Source organism: Lepidochelys kempii, chromosome 2 (assembly GCF_965140265.1).
Source record: "Lepidochelys kempii isolate rLepKem1 chromosome 2, rLepKem1.hap2, whole genome shotgun sequence".
In the NCBI taxonomy this organism is placed as follows: Eukaryota; Metazoa; Chordata; order Testudines; family Cheloniidae; genus Lepidochelys; species Lepidochelys kempii.
The window spans coordinates 237,608,134-237,620,261 of NC_133257.1; the positions used below are offsets into that span (position 1 = coordinate 237,608,134).

The window sequence follows — 12,128 nt, forward strand, 5'->3', positions numbered from 1 at the left end:
ATTGTATTACACCAATCTAGCTACAGCTAATGAGTCTGTGGATACATGTGAAAGAAAGTAATAAATATGAAAAAGTTGGGATTTGTAAGAATGTCTCCATTAGAAGCCAACCTCATTCAGTAGCTGCAATTTTATATCACAAGACACAGGGGAAATTAATTAAATTTAATAGACACTGCAGCTTCTAGACTAGGATGTGCTGTACTTTAAATTATCACCATTCAAAAGTATAGTAATACAATTCATTCAGAAGTAAATGTTTGACCGTAAATGCAATTATTTTAAGATTTTTTTTTCAGGTATAACAGAATTGTCCGCTCTTATAATTCAGGGTCTCAGTCTCATACTACTGCTTACAAAGGTTGCTGGGCACAGTACATGCATAAACCTGGACTACTCACGAATTAACTAATTGCCTGAATGTGTTTCAACAATTGTTCTATAATCTACAATACCAATGATATTTCATTAAAACATTAAAATAAAGACCTTCATTACTGAAAGAAAAGTCAATAATTCTGAAGATAGTTTTATGTAAAATAACAATGTGCTTCAAACATTGTTGTTCTAAATTTAAAAGAATAGGTGAATCCCTGAAAGATTATATTTCTAATATATACATATAAGAATATTAGTATAAAATTCTCACTCATCTTTATTTTTCTTAATTTACTGCTGTGAATTTTAACTATTGAGTTAATCGCATGTATTATCTATTACTTATATAATTAAATATTATCTTGTCTGATGTTGGTGCTAGTAAGAGGAAATTTGGGATAATCTTGGAATAATGTCTACAGCTCCAGCTGTTTGCAGTACTTATATAATACCAGATGTGAAATTGGTGCATCTGTAGTCAGTCCTCTCTTGTGGATTGCAAGTGATCAAACAGGCAAAACCATAATGACAGGATGATTAGACAGGTTTAGCAGAAAGGGAATTGCTCAAGACATTCATGAATTACTGTAAGCCACACACAGTGAAGAAAATGTATTTATTACAATTTCATCAAATGCAAAACCGTATCTTAAATTTGAGAGTTAATGATGTTAACATGGAACTCATACAATTATTTTCATGTGTTTTAAGTACTTTTTAGATGATAAAATAACTGAAAAACTTTTTAAAAGCATATGGAATGAATACACTATCAAGTACATTTCCATTTTTAAACACATGTATTTTAATTAGATAGTAGGCTTTAAAAATATCCTTAAATAAATGTTTCTCAAACTTAGGCAGGCCATGTAGTTACATATTCAATTGTCTTGCAGTGTGTAAAACATGGGAGCCAGTAAAAGTTGTTGAGGTATCAACCATATTTTGCCTTCTCTGTAGCTAGAGCCAATCTGCGGATGTTTGCTATGCAACCAGCTGCTGCTTCCTGTAGGGTTTCATCTGTAGAGCCCACCATACCCAGCAGAAGCTAGTAAAATAAAATCAGATGGAAAAAATAAAATGAATACACTGAAATTAAATTACTGAATTTAATTTAAAATCATATATACACACATATATTCATATGTATACACACCCTCATATTAACACATTCATATATGCAAATAAGAAGACTTTTTGAATTTTAAATTTAGAAATAATACAAATCTTGTTAGTTCAATTCATATAAAGAATCCTGACATATTTGCTGTCACATTTGTGACAGTGATACTGCTTTTTCTCATCTTATCTTTGTTTATCTTATACACTTATCCTGTTGGGGTTCTCTCTTGGATTGTTTTTCTTTTTTGCAGAACAATTTTCATTGAAATGACTAAATTTTCTTTGCTAAATTATGACAACAAATCATATTTGAGATTTTTTATGAAAGTAGCCATGTGCTCTGTTTTAGACCTTCCTCCTGTGATTGGATCCATGTGGATGAACCCTTGTGCCCAAGAAGACAGTCCACGGACATTCATCTAGTTGAGGGATCCAACTCTTAAGATGTAATTCTTTAGACACTTACGTTTCACAAAGAAAACAATTTGGGGCAGATTCTGTCCTTTGCTCAAGTTGAGTAGAACTTTACTCTGTGTAGTCCGATTGTTTTCAATGGAAATTCTCTTTGAATAAGGCACTACTCAAAATAAGGGTGATAAAATTGGATCTTTACAGATAAACATTGTTACACATCAGCAAATGACTGATCATAGTTCTATTTCCTTATTTTTAATGTATTGCAAGTCAGTGATGCAACTGAATACCCACATACACTGGAAAACAGAAGACTCTTGCTTAGCTCAAATTAGCTCCACATAATCTTCAGATTTCTGGAAATCTGCCAATCTTAATGTGAGTTCAGGTATTTTGAAGCACAGTCAGCTCTAATTAAAACCCCTACTTTCAGACTGCAATACTTAGGATTCTGTATTCACCCAAACAATGTTGAGTCAAACCACAAAGAAATCTGTTATCACTCAACTCCAGTGCATATTTTTCATACAGCTAAAATATTACATAAAATTATGAACTGCTACATATAAAAGCATAAATTGAATGCAGATATCGAATTCATACGCTACCTTTCTCTAACCTTCCAGCAGTTGTAAGGCATGCGTCACAGCTGCACACATATGGCATTTGCTTATGAAGATCAAAGCATTTTATACTTAAGGAAGTATTTGTGTTAGACTAATGTACAAAATAAGCTTCTTGCCAGTCACTTTTCACCCCTCGACCCCTATAAGTAACTTATGAAAGGCTGCCGTGAATATGCTTGAATTATGTTTAAAAAAAGCTTTATATAAATTAAGTCTCAGTAGGGGTCAATTCTTATGTCAAAGTTTTCACATAAATCCTATCAATTTTAATGGAATTTACATATGTATTAACAGTAGATCAGAATTCTTAAGGTGTGAACACTTCAGAAAGATATATATGTTGTTTATTTGCTCAAAAACAGTTAAAATTGATGGAAAATTGTAGGAGAAAGCTTTGCATCTATACCATACACTCTTATTTTTACCTATTCCCAAACTATGGGCCTAATCCAGCTGTAGGTAAGGTCAATTGAAGCTTCACCATTTATTTCAATGGGAGCAAGATCAGGCTCTGCGTGTGTGTGTGTGTGGTGATAAAACTGCATTCTATAGTACAAAAACAGAATGCATTTCTTATAAAACAGCTTAAATGAGGTAGTTTTTTTAAAAAATGGTGTTGATAAAGAAATATTTTCCTAAGTAATTATGTCACCTATTAAATTTGTTTCTTCAGTAAGTCATAATTCTGATCAACTTTAACTGTCAAAATAAAAAGGGTTCCCTTGGTCATGCCACAACTTTCTTGTCAAACTTATAGAGTAAAGATATATGTATTTCATGTGTCTGATTCCAAACCAAAAATATGCATGTATGTACCGTACATACGGTGATTTTGGTAAAACCATAATTTTGAAATTTTTGAACAAGGAAACCGTAAAATTTATGTAATTACAGTCTGTATGTTCACAGACCTAGTGCAAGACCTTTTTTATTTTAATGAAGGTTGAACCCCAACTTTTCATAATAATTCCATTGTTGGAATTGTGATTAGTTCATGTCACCAGATGTGATGATGGAATTACTGTTATTGGACGTACATTATTTAGTAGCAAATAACAAAAATGTACTTCTCCACTGTCTGCCTGTAGCCCCTGAGCTCCGTGCTATTTATTTTTTTCTTCAGCCACTCACTCGTTTCTGAGTACACAAGATTTTTTAAAATGCATGCTATTTTGTTACTTGATTAGAAGATCAGTAATAAATAATATAAACATCAATTTTTATAAACCTTTTCAATGATACTGTCCATCATAAAAACATTTGCCTGGTTCTACTGAAGTCAATGGGAGTTTTTCTTCTGACTTTGGCAGGGCAAGGATCAATCACTTCCTAATTTGCTGTTCTTCCAGATCATCAACAAATGGTGACATGTGTGCAGAACTGCCACTGTATAGACAAACCCTATATCCCAGGCTGTGCTCTGCATAACTTCATAGTGTACAGGGAGAAGTAATTCTCTCACCACAGGCCACTATGGTAGCCCTCTGTGGGGATGGAGGACACATAGCAGCAGAACCTCTTGTTCTTTCTCTCCCTCACCGTCCTCTCACAGAGTCACTGCAGAGGTGAGCAGCACACAACCCAGAATGTTTCAATTTAGGTATATAATAACATAATTTGGCACTTAAGTTTGAGGATTTTAGCTAAGAGTTGTTGTTATTATCTTTGCCTCGTGAAAAAAAATGTACCCTTTTGTTGCATGGTAGCAAGATCATAAGTCATTGCTGTGCCACCTGCCATTTTTCAGTGGAAGAGTAAATTGTTTCACAGGTTTAATTTAATTCCCTTGTGATTTGGGGTGTTCTAGTCACAATATTGCACATATTTTGACAAGTCCAAGAAGACTTTTTGAGCTTCCAAGGCACCAATGCAACATAACTTGTCTTTTTTTTTTCAGATGCAATGCCCTTGAACTTTATGCATCCTTTCTCTTTACTGTTCAGGTATTGTTTTCTGACACATGTAAACGTTAACAGATGTCAGAGGCTGCAAAGAGGCAGGTGGTATAAATGCGTCTGTCTGGCTTGTAAGAGGCAATTTCCACAAAAAGAGAAGGCAATTTCAATATTATATAGATTCCATTTTTGTTGGCTGGTATTTATATTCTAAGGCAAAGGTCCAAGCAAATTTGGCACAGGTAGCATATCATACCAGCAAATAAGCACAAACATAAGATGTTTGAAGATCATACAGAGTGTGCACATGGGCTCTAAAAGCAAGAATAATTCACAGCCTCAATTATCCAGATGGTCATGGCAATAGAGAAGATTTTGCTATTGCTAACCCAGCGTTAAAATAATACAAGATTCCAACGCTGCATAACTGGAAATTACTTGCCTTGTAATTCTGCTAATCTGAAGATATTCTTACAGGATTCTGACTGCTGAGTCTTGTGCTCTCTAGCACAAGATGGGTATAAAGCTCTAAGGTATTTGGTCCGTAGTGTGACAATAATGGGTCAGGGTGTAAGCCACAGCATCTCTGTTGGTAGTTCTGCATCACCAAGGACTCCAATTGCCCTCAAGCGAAAAGAAAAGGCTCCTCAAAGAAAATCTAACCCAATCACAAAACAAACTGATTGAGAAATGATTTCCTCAAATAGAACAATACAAACATCAAATTGTAAAGATATACACCACCTCTGAAAATTGCCCTCCAGACTCTGAGGAGAGATGTGCTTGTGAATGAGAACTCTGCAGAGGTGATATCTTCAAAGAAGCAGTTACAAAGCTCAAGAAATTCTCCTTTCTCTGAAGATACCACCTTGGCAGGATTCTCACCCCTGGAGACTAAGTAGCTCAGGGGATGTCAAAACAGAAAAATGCAAACATCAGCACTGATACACTAGTAAGCCATTCATCCAAAAATATCCTGGTGCCTAAGATAAAGGTTCTGGAGCACAGTAGTGTATATTCACCTTCTTTGCTCTGGCCATGGCCATCTCAGCTACCATAGTCTTGTGTGGGCAGTGGGAGACACAGGAGGCAACATTTCCAGGGAGAATATACTTTATCTTGGGGTCACCTTTCAGAAAGGGTAGCTGTGAAGTGTTTGCCATACATTCTTCAACTGATCCAAACAGCATGCAAGGGCACAACAACCGTACTGGACAAGGGTTTCATGGCCGAGGTAAAACAGATACTTTAGAGACCACCAACAGTTCAGCATCCTGAAAATGTGAAAGACAAATAGACCCTCTAACAACAGAATGAAGAAGTCTCTACACACAGAACATTCAACACCATTCCTTTTCTGTTTTTCTCATCCTTTTTGAACAAATGTATTCAACTTCTTCTAATCAGAAGAAAATATGAGCTACCTCTTTCACTTACATCTATTAGTAGACAGAGAAAGACTGGGAAGTCAGGGAGAGATTAGATGGAGCTTAGAGTCCTTGAGACCAAAAATGTTTGTTTTGATAAGATTGCTGCTTCTGTCTATCACTTTAGCGATGACATATTTTAGATTGACAGTGTTCCTAACTGGTGTTGGGACTTGCCATTGTTTTTTTTTCAGATTTAGTATTTCAGTTCTTTCATATGCTACGATTCCTAGAAGATGATGAGTTCCTTGCACTATGATCTTTTAATTGTAAAACACTCCCATTCCAAAAAAGACATTTTACATGCTTTTTCTAAATCTAACCTAAAAGAAAAAAATACTTTAAATAAAAGCATATGGGAGAAACTTATCCAAAAAAGTATCAATCTGGATCCAGCCAACATTTTGTAACTTTCAACAATATACTGCACACTGGAAAATTTTAAAGCACCTCGCTTTGAGTGTTATGTTACACATATAATTTATCCTTATGAAAATATTTCTCATACAATTAAATTATAAATAATACAACATACTGTACAATCAAAACATGAGGTTAAGCTCAGTCACTGTTTCAATTTTACTAAAATCCAAGCTGATTTCCATCTCCAACTGAGCAAAAGGATAAGACAATGTTGGCCATACCCATACTGCTGAAAAAGGCATTGGCCCAGATTCTGCAGTACTGTATGCTCATTTTGCTCTGCTCAGGTGGCACAAAGTGGATGGCTTCCAGCTGTAAAAGAATTCCCTTTGTGGAGGGGAACTCCCTGCTGGTGTAAATCTGGCAGCTGGAGAGAAGCCAGTTCTTGTTCCAGCCACCCTCCCATTGCAGCACAGAGGGTGTGACAGGGAAGGCAGGGGGCCTAGCAGGGGATGGGCAGAACGGAGTTCCATTATGATGATTCTCCACTGGCATAAGGTCCCTTCTCTTAGGGCTCTTATCTAGTGGTGTAAATTAGGGAAGCCCCTGGGGTGCTCTAACTAATGCCCTGACCAGACCAGGCCTAGGTTGAACTGGGGAGCTATAGTGCTAGGTTCTAAATGGCTAGTCAAAAACAAGAAGGAAAGAAATAAGGAAAGACTAAAACATAAAAGAGAAACCTGGAGACAAAGGAGCCTGCAAATGGGACAGTGGAAGGGAATATGAGAAAGACTGTGAGATAAAGAGAAATAACTGGACACAAGGGAGGAGAGAAAGAAATAGCATTCCTGAGGGATCCAACATTGGAAGCCAAGTAAGCTGTGTCTGATTGTGTCTGGCAATAAGATGTGATCTATTTATTACAATACACATTTTCATGGATAGAAATTGTGAAATTTCATCACTATCATTTTCCGAATCTCCCCATTCTCATCCCTGTTTATTTCATCCGTCGCATCCTGTCTGATACCTCAGACGTAAGATCTCTGGGACAAGGACTGTCTTTTTTGGTATTTGTCTGTACTGTGCCTAGTACAATGGGACTGGAGTTCTTCTAGGAAATACCATAAATAAATTAATAATAATGATTAATATTGAAGCAGTATCCAGAATCCCCAATCAGGTTCAAGATTCCATTGTTCTAAGTGCTGCACAAACACACACATGGTCCCTGACCTGATGAGCTTACAATCAAAGAAGCGATATACCCAGGGTGTATGGGGGGATACTATCAAATATATAAAGTACTTATAGACATATATATACTTTCATGTTTTTAATGTTGTAAATGGACCAAGTAAGAGTAATCTATCCTCCACTCTCCCTACCCATTATCAATTGGCTAATTTCTTATGGCATTATGGGGCAGATCAGGGATGATGGGCAGGATGAAATGAAGTAGCAAGATGTTTGTTTCAGAATCTGACAAACAGGCAAATGAAGCTGAAGAATCACTGACAGTGCAGAGAGGTGGGGAGCAAATGTAAAACAAAATATAAAATACTAAAAGTTTGTAAACTTCTTGAATACTGTAAACTATAGGAATTTTTAAGATTCTCCCATTTTATGTTGTAATTCGTATGTTTTCAAGGAACATTTTCACAAATGTAAAATGGGGATCCTACTCATACAGCACACAAGTATGAACTGTACCTAAATATAACTAATACTAAAACACATTATTAATCTTTATCATATATGAATACATGTAACAAGTCTAGACTCTTAGATGTCAGATAATTTGGGTCTATATTTGGCTGTAAGAGGTTTGGGGCAATATTTAGAATTCTATCATCAAGAACATTCCAATGTAAGAGTCTTATGGGATTCCCATAAGAGTCTTATGGGATTTGAAATTCATCCCACAAAAAGCAATAGGCAAAGCTGATAACCCAGAAATGATGAAGCCAATGATTTTATAGCATATTTTTGTTTGGACCATTATCTCAATTTTATTTTTATTTCACTGTAGTTTTCAAGAGAAGATTAACATATAAAGAAGGCACTTGGAGAAAGAGAGAGAGAATACAGACAAAATCTTTTTACAAATGATTGGAAATTTCTTTTATAAAGATTACAACAGGAGCTGAATTAGTTACTGTATGTAACAGACATTTAGAACAGACAGCCCTTTTCCAGGGATGTTGCATTATTTATTTATTTATTTATTTATTTATTGTAATTTAGTTTGCTTCTGTGACATCCCGAGAACCCTCTTTTCCGTTTGTTGCAGTTATCCTCACCCATCTTTCTTCTTTCGATTCCTTTTGCTATTTCACATTTTGTTATACTTTTCTTTTTTAAAAAACAATGTCTATTTCTTTCTATTTTTGTGAGCATGAATTTTACCTTACCCTCCCTCTACATGGATTACTGTGGGAGTAGCATAGGAAATCTGGGGAGAGATTGCCAAGTGGCCTCCATCTTTTCCAAATTTTTGTTAATTTGCTATTAATTTGAAATGTTTTGTCAGTCATTCTATCTATGGTAGTTATCTAAAGATTACAGGAGCACAAAAACAGGACTACTATAAATAAACAACAACTAGTTGCTGTGGACTCACAAAGTTCCTACTCTTATTGGGGTCACAGAAATAACAGAAGTCCTAAGAGTAATGTAGTGTATACACTGGCCACAAATAACTCATTTACTGTAGAAAACACACTGGTAGTGTGTGTTCTCATTACTGAAGGGTTATGCATGACTTGTCAGTAAGATCCTTGGTTGGGTGTGCTTCTGGATTCCCAGTTGTTCCTGGATTCTTGAAATTTACTTTACATAGTGTTGTCCTTGAATGCTACTTTGAACTACAGCAAGAAAACACGATACAGCTTCCGATTAGGGTCAGATTCTGCCATCCTTCCATCAAGTAGTACCTTACTCTGTGAAGATTCCTATTGTTTCAAGGTGGCAGAATCTGACTGTTACTTAGTAGAGCTAGCTTCAAGGAGTATATTAAATCAATCTTCAAAGTCTGAACTGAATTCACATTTACTTTTAAGTTTAATTCAACATGATTTTGATCTCTAAAGCTCTACTAGATTTGGGTCCTGGATATCTGAGGATATGTCCCCTCTCTATGTACTCGATCACGAAAGCTTAAACCAGTAGCATGCTTTTGCTAGTACTGCTCAGATCTGAATGCCTGGGGATTAGAAGCAGGATGTTCTTATTGGAGAGCCCCATACCCTAGATTTTACTACATTGGTCCAAGAAATCTTAAATCTGTTGGCCTTCAGGGCAGAATAAAAGGCTCATGTATATTCTCAGGCTTTTGTTTTTATGGATGGCAGTGGTGTATACATCTGATTAATCCCAGACAAGTCTAGGACTGATATTGCTCTGCACATCTTCTGTTTTTACATTAAGTAGATGTTCTAGAGAATGTTTGGTGCATTGTGTAAAATTAATAATAATTACATTATAAAATCAATATATGAACTCTAGAATCTTTTAATGAAGGAAGACTATTTCAAGACAAGAAGAATATATCGACTAAATAATATCAATCTAGAGATGCCTCACATTTGGCTCTCAATATTTGTATACCCAGTAAGACAAAGCCAACATTTTAACCAAACAACCATTAAATATAAAATCAGCATGAACCACAGTTTCACCTCTGTGATTACATGTAAGCTCACTATCCCTGTGGATACAATGAACAGCTCCTCCAATCGAGAAAACTACTAATTTGCCTAGGGCCCAAACATGAGAGGGTCATTTAAAGTAATTAGTTAGTTGTTCTCTTTCCCGTATTAATATTCTCCTTTGTTTCAGGGACTACCAAAGAGATTTCGCTAACAGCAATTACATCAAACAAGAGAAAAAGAAAAAATATTATATGGCACAATATCTTCTAGAACTTCACAAAAGCAGTGACAAATAATATAAACAAAAAAATTAAATTTATGAAACAACAGGTACACACTCAATTCTGATTCCACAGTATTGAATTTATCATATTAACATTTACACCATTTCAGCTCCACTGACATCAACCAAGTTACTGCTGATTTACACTAGTATACGTAACAACAAAATCAGGCCCAAAGTATGAAGGGCCCAGATTCTACAAAGCACTTCATGTACTTCCTTAGCTGTAAGTACATGAGTAATTCGGAAAAGCACTTATGTATGTGCTTACCTCCAAACACGTGTTTAAGTCCCACTGACCTCAGTGGGACTACTCATGTGCGTAACATTACAATATGCTTAAGTGCTCTGCTCAGCTGTGGCCCTAGTTCTGATTCTGTCTGCTTTACCGGTCTGATGATTCATTCACTTTTTATTGTCATAGTGTGGTAAAATATGAGTGTTCCCTGCCTAACTAATCCAAAACTTTGATGAATAAAACAAAGCATAATCAGACTTTACACCGCATCTTTATTCCTCAATTGCTTTTTAATAGAGCAAAAATACTTCAATTTTTTTTAATGGAAAATAATCAAGCATAAATAAGGATCTCATGCCTTGAGTACCTTTTTCTATGAAAGCTGTAAATAAGGCTCTGGATATATTAGGATGAACACAACTATAGCTGACCCTATAGTTTTCTAATTCACCAATTTCTTTTTTAGAGTGAGAAGTCTTATAATTTTTATCTGAATAATTCTGGGTGTCACCTGAGATTCAAAAGTCTAAATTAACTATTATTTCAAAATTACTTTCAGTTTGTCAGGGGGCCATGGTGAAAGAAACAGTTCCCATATTCAGAGATTTTTAATTTTCCATTTATATTCTACACGGTATAATTTATTAGACGTTATTTGCAGTTTCATTGATATTGACTGCTACTAGCATTTACCTCAGTAAGTAGATTCCCAGGTAAGCATCCTATTAAATAAAACTCAATAAAACTAATGAACAGTACAGCAAATTTTCTCATGCCAAGAAATCACTTCTATAGTATGTCTGCTACAGCTTTCACCAGACCAGAAAGCAAGACCTCCAAGGTTACTGCAAACTGGTATCTTGTATGACACCCAGCTACACTGGTTATGTGTGTAATTCCATTAATTTCAACAGAGTTACAACAAGAAATGTGTTTGACCCATATTGCCTATCCATAAATGAAGCTATTGTGGCAAAAACAGAACAGGATTGGCTAAGAAATCTGTAATTCAAGGTCTTTTAAAAAACTGCAGATAATTTATGTAAATCCATTAAGGACATTTCTGGTTATGTATCATCTTTCCCCCTTTTTAATTAATAGGGACATGCACATGAGACAGGATGCTTGATTTTAAGGTCCATCTGATTTTGTTCTTATTCCTTAATATGTCATAGTCTATTACAACTGGTTGCTGTGGAGGAATAAAGGAGCAAGAGTGAAGAACTCTTAAAACCAAGCATCTTGTTCTCTTCTAAATTTCCCTAGTAATGAAAAAATGGGGGGTAGGCGGGGAGAAAAAATATATTATGCATAACAGGAGTTCCCACATTTTTCATAGCATGGACAACATCTTAATAGAAAAAATCTCTCACTTTCCTGTCTATTTGCAATTGAAGAGACCACCACTCTCACATTTGGGATCAATTAACATCTCCATGGCTTTCCAAAGAAAATCAATTGAGAAAGCACTTAACATATTTTAGGTGTCTTCTAATGTGGATTAGCAGGTGGAACCCAGGACAAGAAGTCACCACCATGCATGTGACTATACAGCTCCCCAAAGACCCCAACTTAATAGCTTTCTTTGACAGGGTAACAAGCCTTGTGGATAGGGGGAAAGTGGTAGGTGTGGTATATCTTGACTTTAGTAAGGCTTTTGATGCTGTCTCACATGACCTTCTCATAAACAAACTAGGGAAATACAACCTAGATGGAGCTACTATAAGGT

At 35.7% G+C, this 12,128-nt stretch overlaps 1 protein-coding gene across 3 annotated transcripts in view; it reads right to left on the reverse strand.

Moving 5' to 3' along the window:
• Positions 1-1,109: 1,109 nt before the first annotated feature.
• Positions 1,110-12,128, reverse strand: part of ODAD2 (outer dynein arm docking complex subunit 2) — a 198,908-nt gene continuing 187,889 nt past the window's right edge. Inside the window, exons 20-21 of one of the 3 annotated variants that reach the window (XR_012157599.1) lie at positions 5,458-5,709; positions 1,341-1,426 (exon numbers count right to left, since the gene is read on the reverse strand). Coding sequence is in view for 2 of the 3 variants with exons in the window: in XM_073334342.1 (XP_073190443.1) it covers positions 1,313-1,426 (114 nt within the window). In the remaining variant the exon portion in view is untranslated. Of the gene's footprint in view, positions 1,427-5,457; positions 5,710-12,128 lie in introns of all 3 variants that reach the window. The other 2 variants (XM_073334342.1, XM_073334346.1) reach the window with 2 other exon arrangements.